An 8,998-nucleotide genomic window follows, 5' to 3' on the forward strand; every position below is an offset into this window, starting at 1 on the left:
TATAATTTTGCTTAATTTTTGTGGTGAAGTACAGGTAGACCGAGGCCAAAGCGTAGAAACACACAACCAAATATTGAATTGCAGATAGAAAGGCCATGAAAAGAGACGACATGATTCCTTGATCTCCATGTCAGAGAGGTATGTTTGTTCCACATAGCATATTTCTGTTTGAATGTGTGTGTACAGTATGTGGGTGTGCGCATGTGTGTATGTATCCAGGCACTCCTCACCCAGTAATGTATAAAATATCTCTTTCTCTTTCACTTAGAAACATGCACACACACACACACTTAGAATTTGGACTCATTGGTCATATATTGCACAACTCCGCCCATCCCACAAGCCGCATGACAAACCTGTGTGTCAAGATTATAACTTTTCAGAGTTAAGATCAGAGAGGACACATTTGCTGAGAACCAAGAGTTGGGCTACAAGACATTGCAGACTACCAGGAGTTGAAATGGGTCTTCCAGCCGGGCTGTTAGAGTTCTTGGGGCCAGTAGGGTGGGGGGCAGCAGCGCTGGTAGGGGTGGTTATAGTGATTCAAGTGGTTAAAAAGAACAGAGAGGAGAAACGTTCTATTTCTCCAGGAACTCACAAGTGTTTTGGTGACGAGAGAACACGGTTGAAGGAGGAAAAGTCTAATGAAGCTTCTGGAAGAACTGGAAACTCTAGGAAGAATAGAGTAGAGCCATGCCGTCATGACGAACATGAGGATGACATAATAAAAGGTTACGGCCTTGGACATGTTCACAAATATAAAGAGTAAGTCCTTCATTTGGGTACATTTTTGTGTGGAGTTACAGGTAGACCAAGGCCTAATCTCATCAACCCAGAATCAATTACTGTGTGAGCAGAATACTTCAGCCATCTACTCGATGTTCTGGGTTCTGGGTGGATGACTAGTGTGAAAGGCAGAACCATGGTGGATCCATTTTTGGTTGCAGACAAGTCCACCTCACTTTCCTTCAGTGTGATTTCTGACCTTAAACTTAATCCGAGTCTATTGACGGACCTGTGTGTCAGTCTAAGTAACATAATAAAAATATCCCCATCAAAATCTGTCAGTTTAAAGTGAAGATAACAGATATTTTGGCGTGGGCTGCATCTCAACCCACAGCATCCGCCTATGTCAGCGTTCCACATCTGTAGTGGAAGGTGGCCGAACTACAGACCATGAGAGATCCCAAAACTCGGTCTTCTCACGAAAACGTCTGTAGCGTCCAGAAGGTTTGGCCTACAAACTTATAGAAAGTGGAGAATAAACACGATGGTGTTCTCTGTTTTTCTCTTTGACCCACACAAGTGTCCCAGTACTCGTCTGAAGTTAACCAATATAAACAATGGAAGTCTGATGGTAACCCATACAAGCTAATGGAAGTAGAGAGGTAGTTTTGTGCCCCCAAAAATAAGGTGTTAAATATGTGTAAAAAAAAATAGAAATCACTACTGTCATTTATCTGCATGTCCAACCCTTATATTTAGCCTCACAGTGAAGTGTTTCAGCAGTTTATTTTCAGGACAACCAGGGCTACAAGTAAATTACAAAAACTGTAGCATTCATGAGTTTTGTTGATGGATGTCAATAAGAAAAATAAGGTCAGCCAAACAAGAACCTGATTGAAAGCAATTTATAAGAATGTAGTAAGTATAGAAAGTGTTTGCTCATTGGGAAATTAATATTTAACTAGTCAGTGACAACTGTGTGGAGTTTGGAGTTTGTAACAGCAACTATGTGAACTTATTAGAGTATTATAGACCCTATTGATTTCCTTTGATCTTCTATGTAGAATAACTCTTTACCTTCAAACTACTATTGTGTAGCTTGTGAGCGTTATAGAGCAAAACAGATTACAAGTACATGTTTGTGAGAGTCTCAATAGTTTGTAGCTCAAATCATTCGAACTCGACCAACGTTTTTGTGAGAAAAAGCGCTCGTGAACCCCTTCGGGATCCGCAAACATTGCTACCATTAATCACACAGACTAATGGTTACTATCAATGGACGCAGAAGAAATAGATGAACAACAAACACACAATGTTTAAAAGGGGTTAGATTAAAGTCTACTTTGATAGCTGAATACAATAGGCCTTGTTATGGATAGGCCTAGGACATAATGTTCATGACAGCATGTATATAATTCCAACTGCATTGACAAACTAATAATCTCGTCCACCAGCTGGCTCTCTGTCGAACCATATGGTTTCACAGGGCCTCAGAATGGAAGTTGAATAGATGTCTATGGCAGAAGTGGATGAAACAACCTCTGGTTTTAATTGAATGATCTCTCAGTCCATCCTCTAGCATAATCCTTAGAACCTCCCCTACATTGTGGACTTCAAATGCCAGCACCACAAGTGATTTAAAGTGAGCTTAGAAAATTGGAAAGTACGCATCTTAGAAATAGTAATACGGTCAATGTGATTTAACATACATTTTCCTCGCCGATTTTGTAATATTTTTTAAGTCCCATCTACTGTCATAGGCTCCATTCCCGTCTCCATTTAGAGCCACGCCTCATAATCGTGGGATTCACTCAGAATTTAAATTGATTAGCATTTCACTCAGTAAATTCACACCCCCAGAATTCCAATTAGTCCCACACTGTTACCAGGCTCTACACGCCAGCAATTCGAGACTGGGGACGAGGTTAAACAAATGATGTAAACCTGACCGACTAATTCTTCTTCTCTCCTCATAAGTGACAAAAAATTTCGACCATCTTGGTGTGATAAGGAGAATGAAGGCATTACAGAGGCAGACCATATTCCACCTAAAGATTCTCTGAGGAAGGCCCTAAACAATGGACGACTGGATCGTCTCCTACAAGTGAATCCAAGCCTTCATGAGATGATCATGAGCCTTGTTAATGACCCAACTGGACAGAAACTATTAACCATGAGGGTTCTTTACCAGGACCACAGAGATGCTCTGACCACTGGTAGCAGCAAAGAATCTAAAATAAGCAGGTGAATGCTTTAGAAATGCTCACGGCTTTCCCCCGATATGTGTACAAGTTCCCTCCCCTTAACGATTGTAAATAGTTATTCATCCTTGAGCATAGGGTTGGGGTCAATTCAGGAAGCATCATTTGAATTGAATTTCAATTGCAGGAAGTATAATTTAATTCAAAGCAATTCAAGCCAAATCAGCTGAGACATGAAACAAATGTTTATCCAAAGGATATGCCACTTATTAATGCAATAAATACACATGCCATTCCAAATATTTGTTTTATTATACGAGATGTTAGATTGTTCCCTTCCATACTGTAGTGTTTGATGTAATGCATTCTTGCCAGAAATTATCTGATCTTAAAAAATATTGAGGGATTTCTTAATTATTATAGACACCCACAATATGATCTTAGAATATTTGCAGACCACTGTAATTATTTAAAATTGTTTTAGGAGAATGCATTTTTTAAATTAAATGTATGCTACATGGTGTTGGTAACCATACATGACAGCCTGGTCTCATAGTCTAGTCTAAATCCGGGACACAATTTAGTATGACATGTTATGTTTGGTATGGTTACATAAGACAGATGGTAACTTAAGGCAAAAAATGAAAGTAGGGTGGTTGGTTGGGGTGGGTGGGTGTTTCGAATTTTAGCTAATAAGCAACTTTTCAACTCACTACTTTTTATCTACTTTGCAACTACTTATAATATTAGCTAACCCTTCGTCTTCCCCTAACCCTAACCTTAACCCTTTTAACTAACTCTTCCCTAACCTGAACCTTAACCATTTTAGCTAATACGTTCCCCTAACCCTTTAATCTAACTCCTAATCTTAACCCTAACCTTAATTTCTAAGCCTAACCCCTAGCCTAGCTAGCATTAGCTAATGTTAGCCACCTAGCTAGTATTATTGTACATTTTGTAACATATTGTGCGTTTTGCAAATTTGTAATATATTACGAATTGTAATTCGTACCATATCATACGAAATGGGTGATGGACATCCACAATTCAAGCCATACCATGCGAAACGTAACCTATCATATTAAATGGATACGAACAGAATAATACAATATGCTCTGAGACCAGGTTGTACATGATGTCAAAATAAACAATTCTATGGTGATAGAATAAATAAGCCATTTGAATTTCATTGAATTTCATGGAATTAAATTATACTTTAAATCTAATTCAAAATTAATTCAAATTCTGCTTCCTAATTCAAGAGTTAAATTAAAATTAAAGAGCAATTCTCAATTCAGAATTGACCCAACCCTGCTTGAGTGGGACTGAACAAGTGTAAACTTAATTGGAAATTGGGGAAAAAACAGAGACAACCTCTTACCCTTACAATGACAGACTTTTCTGGTTACAAATGATAAATTAACAAAATTCCTGAAAGTAACTGTTTTTTTTTAAACGTGTCCATTGAGGATTTTGAATGGCATATTATTTTTCTAATCCGATTATACCTATCCCATATTTTCATAAAACCACAAATTCCACGGGGGTAAGTGTAAGAGGTTGTTTCCGGACATTGCCTGTGCAGCTCCCCTGCTCTGTGTGTTATCTTTAATGTTTACCCCTCCTGTTCACAGGTGGATTTTGACACAAACAATGCTAAGCGGAAAAGATGATTGTGCAGTAAAAATGCTGGAGCAAGCTTTTATCATGGGTCATCCTATAGCTTCCCAGATGCTCAGACATGATGCTGGTAAAAAATATATATACATACAGTATATACACTACTGGTCAAAAGTTTTAGAAAACCTACTCCTTCAAGGGTTTTTCTTTATTTTTACTATGTTCTATATTGTAGAATAATAGTGAAGACATCAACACTATGAAATAACACATATGGGATCATGTAGTAACCAAAAAAGTGTTAAACAATCTTTTTCTTCAAATAGCCACCCTTTGCCTTGATGACAGCTTTGCACACTCTTGCCATTCTCTCAACCAGCTTCATGAGGTAGTCACCTGGAATGCATTTCAATTAACAGGTGTGCCTTGTTAAAAAATTATTTGTTGAATTTCTTTCCTTCTTAATGCGTTTGAGCCAATCAGTTGGGCTGTGACAAGGTAGGGGTGGAATACAGAAAGATAGTCCTATTTGGCAAAAGACCAAGTCCAAATTATGGCAAGAACAGCTCAAATAAGCAAAGAAAAATGACAGTCCATCATTACTTTAAGACATGAAGGTCAGTCAATAAGGAACATTTCAAGAACTTTGAAAGTTTCTTCAAGTGCAGTCGCAAAAACCATCAAACACTATGATGAAATTGGCTCTCGTGAGGACCGCCACAGAAATGGAAGACCCAGTTCCCTCTGCTGCAGAGGATAAGTTCATTAGAGTTACCTACCTCAGAGGTTGCAGCCCAAATAAATGAATCACAGAGTTCAAGTAACCAACATATCTGAATATCAACTCTTCAGAGGAGACTGTGTGAATCAGGCCTTTGTGGTTGAACTGCTGCAAATAAACCACTACTAAAGGACACCAGTAAGAAAAGGAGACTTGCTTGGGCCAAGAAACACAAGCAATGGACATTAGAGCGTCCAAATTGGAGATGTTTGGTTCCAACCGCTGTTTCTTTGTGAGATACGGTGTGGGTGAACGGATGATCTCTGCATGTATATTTCCCACCGTATGGAGGAGGAGGCATGATGGTGTGGGTGTGCTTTGCTGGTGATACTGTCTATGATTTAGAATTTAGAATTTATTTAGAACACACTTAACCAGCATGGCTACCAGAGCATTCCGCAGCGATACACCATCCCATCTGGTTTGGGCTTAGTGGGACTATCCTTTGTTTTTCAATGGGAAAATAACCCAACACACCTCTAGACTATGTAAGAGCTATTTTACCAAGAAGGAGAATAATGGAGTGCTGCATCAGATGACCTGGCCTCAAACAAATTGAGATGGTTTGGGATGAGTTGGACCACAGAGTGAAAGAAAAGCAGCCAACAAGTCCTCAGCATATGTGGGAACTCCTTCAAGACTGTTGGAAAAGCATTCCAGGTGAAGCTGGTAGAGAGAATGCCAACAGTTTGCAAAGCTGTCATCAAGACAAAGGGTGGCTACTTTGAATAATCTCAAATCTAAAATATATTTTGATTTGTTGAACACATTCTTGGTTACTATATGATTCCATATGTGTTATTTCATAGTTTTGATGTCTTCACTATTATTCTACAATGTAGAAAATAGTACAAATAAAGAAAAACCTTCAATGAGTAGGTGTTCTAAAACGTTTGACCGGCAGTGTATATTTTCCCCTCATCATATGGATATTTAGTGTTAAACATAAATCTGACAAAGGTATCCAGTATTTGTTTTTCCGTCAATGTTTTAGATTGTTTTATGAACTTGTAGAAGCCTAGGCACCCGATAGCGCACCCGATAGCGCTAGATCTGCACTATCATTTAGCATAGCTGCGGAAAGATGTTTGGGGTGAAGGTGCTGTGATTTGACATAGAAAAAGGCCCAGTGCACTACTTTTGTGAGATTATTTGTTTTGTGTGTAATTTTAGTTTTATTATGATTTTTCAGTGGGTGTGCAGCACCTCAGCACCTCTATGTCCTGCTGCCATGTCATTTAGGCTTGATGTGCATTCCTGGGTAATACACTCATGTCCCCCATGGACCAGCTCATACATAAAGCATCCTCCATTCAGACTGTAAAGGCAGAATTGTCCTCACTTTAGTGGCGAGAAGGTGGGCGGGGGGTGGAAACAGGGAAAATATGCATACTTTCTTTATGAAACACCATTTCCACCACCATTTTTGTATTTTCTGATCATTTAGGATGTTGGACTCCTTTAATTGGCTGAACGCTGTGTGCAGCATCCTAAATTGTCTGAAAATATGAAAAATGGTGGTGGAAAAGGTGTTTCATAAAGACAGCATGCATATTTTCCCTGTTATTTTCTGCCTTCTTACCATTAAAGCTAGTTAACAAGGTGAACTATGCATTTGCAGCCTGAATGGAGGAGGCTTTTATATACGAGCCGTCTTCAGGAGACATGAGTGTATTACCGGATATGCACATCAAGCCTAGCTAGATGATTGATAGTGCAGATCTAGTGCCCGTGCACTATTGGCTGCCTAGGCAAAATGTGTAGTTGAGAAGGACTAGTGTTGGAATCACTAACATTCATTCTCTCAACGTGTAAAAATCCATTGTAAATGTGAAAATATGCCCCCTTTTGTAGGATTGGTTGACGCCGCACTACGTACCGAGGGTAAAGTTGACATGTCTAATGAAGGCACAAGGAGCTACTACAGATATGGCTACACTGACCTGGTCGATGAATATCTCTACAAGGGGATAATCAACGAGGGTCAAGCAAGAGACCTCAAAATATGGGTGAAAAGAGAGATGCACCTGGACCGGGATACCCCAGAGTATAAGGAGATCCTTGAAGACATTCATGATTTCTATGACTGTTTTCATATGTTGTAGGCTTACTCTTAAAGCAGTATCCAAGGGGAAAGAATCAAAAGTATACCTTCCATCACTTATCGATCATATTTTGGAGTAGCCTACAATTTCATGAATTTCATGTTGATAATCTCATCTTATAATTATAATGTTTTGCTTTACAACATGATTGGTTGATCCACAGATGTTGCAATCTCTATTGCACTCCACACTGCCCTTTCCCACCTGGACGAAAGGAACATCTATGTGAGAATGCTGTTCATTGACTACAGCTCAGCGTTCAACACCATAGTACCCTCAAAGCTCATCACCAAGCGAAGGATCCTGGAACTAAACACCTCCCTCTGCAACTGGATCCTGGACTTCCTGACAGGCCGCCCCCAGGTGGTGAGGATCGGTAGCAACACATCTGCCACGCTGATCCTCAACACTGGAGCTCCCCAGGGGTGCGTGCTCAGTCCCCTCCTGTACTCCCTGTTCACCCACGACTGCATGGCCAGGCACGACTCCAACACCATCATTAAGTTTGCTGATGACACAACAGTGGTAGGCCTGATCACCGACAACGACGAGACAGTCTATAGGGAGGAGGTCAGAGACCTGGCCGGGTGGTGCCAGAATAACAACCTATCCTTCTATGTAACCAAGACTAAGTAGATGATTGTGGACTACAGGAAAAGGAGCACCGAGCACGCCCCCATTCTCATCGACGGGGCTGTAGTGGAGCAGGTTGAGAGCTTCAAGTTCTTGGGTGTCCACATCAACAACAAACTAGATTGGACCAAATACACCAAGACAGTCGTGAAGAGGGCACGACAAAGCCTATTCCCCCTCAGGAAACTAAAAGATTTAGTTTCCTGAGATCCTCAAAAGGTTCTAGAGCAGCAACACCGAGAGCATCCTGACCGGTTACATCACTGCCTGGTATGGCCTCCAACCGCAAGGCACTTCAGAGGGTAGTGCGTACGGCCCAGTACATCACTGGGGCAAAGCTGCCATCCAGGACCTCTACAGAGGAAGGCCCTAGAAATTGTCACAGACCCCAGCCACCCCAGTCATAGACTTGTCTCTCTACTACCGCATGGCAAGCAGTGCCGGAGTGCCAAGTCTAGGACACAAAGGCTTCTCAACAGCTTTACCCCCCAGCCATAATAATACCTGGACTATTTGCATTGTGTGCCTCCCCCCTCCAACCAGGCTATCTGCATTGTGTCCCACCACCTGCCAACCACTCTTTTTACGCTTCTGCTACTCTCTGTTCATCATATATGCACAGTCACTTTAACGATACCTACATGTACATACTACCTCAATAAGCCTGACTAACAGGTGTCTGTATATAGCCTTGCTACTCTTTTTTCAAATGTATTTTTACTCTTGTTTTATTTCTTTACTTACCTACACACAATTGTAACCCTCTCACCTGGGTGTCACTGACTGGGGGTCCCCGTGAGGGTAACACACCTGACCCCTCTGTGCCCGCCGTGCTCAGTTAGCAGAAACTCAACACACTGTCACGTCTGGGTGCACACACACACACACACACACACACACACACACACACACACATACCTTTTTTCCCCACA

General features: G+C 40.8%; 1 protein-coding gene across 1 annotated transcript; it reads left to right on the forward strand.

Annotated features, from left to right (window-relative positions):
- The first annotated feature begins 362 nt into the window (after positions 1-362).
- On the forward strand, positions 363-8,242 carry LOC135554592 (uncharacterized). Its single transcript, XM_064986981.1, has 4 exons — positions 363-765; positions 2,704-2,970; positions 4,562-4,677; positions 7,183-8,242. The coding sequence occupies exons 1-4, from the start codon at positions 461-463 to the stop codon at positions 7,431-7,433; spliced, it is 939 nt and encodes a 312-aa protein (XP_064843053.1). The 5' UTR covers positions 363-460; the 3' UTR covers positions 7,434-8,242.
- The last annotated feature ends 756 nt before the right edge of the window (positions 8,243-8,998 follow it).

Source organism: Oncorhynchus masou, chromosome 14 (assembly GCF_036934945.1).
Source record: "Oncorhynchus masou masou isolate Uvic2021 chromosome 14, UVic_Omas_1.1, whole genome shotgun sequence".
Taxonomy (NCBI): domain Eukaryota; kingdom Metazoa; phylum Chordata; class Actinopteri; order Salmoniformes; family Salmonidae; genus Oncorhynchus; species Oncorhynchus masou.

Bases quoted from the DNA above. Each gene is read 5' to 3' on its own strand.
- LOC135554592 (XM_064986981.1), top strand. From the start codon at position 461: ATGGGTCTTCCAGCCGGGCTGTTAGAGTTCTTGGGGCCAGTAGGGTGG. The intron at 766-2,703 runs GTAAGTCCTTCA...TCTCCTCATAAG, and splicing joins CATGTTCACAAATATAAAGA to TGACAAAAAATTTCGACCAT. The intron at 4,678-7,182 runs GTAAAAAATATA...CCCCTTTTGTAG, and splicing joins GATGCTCAGACATGATGCTG to GATTGGTTGACGCCGCACTA.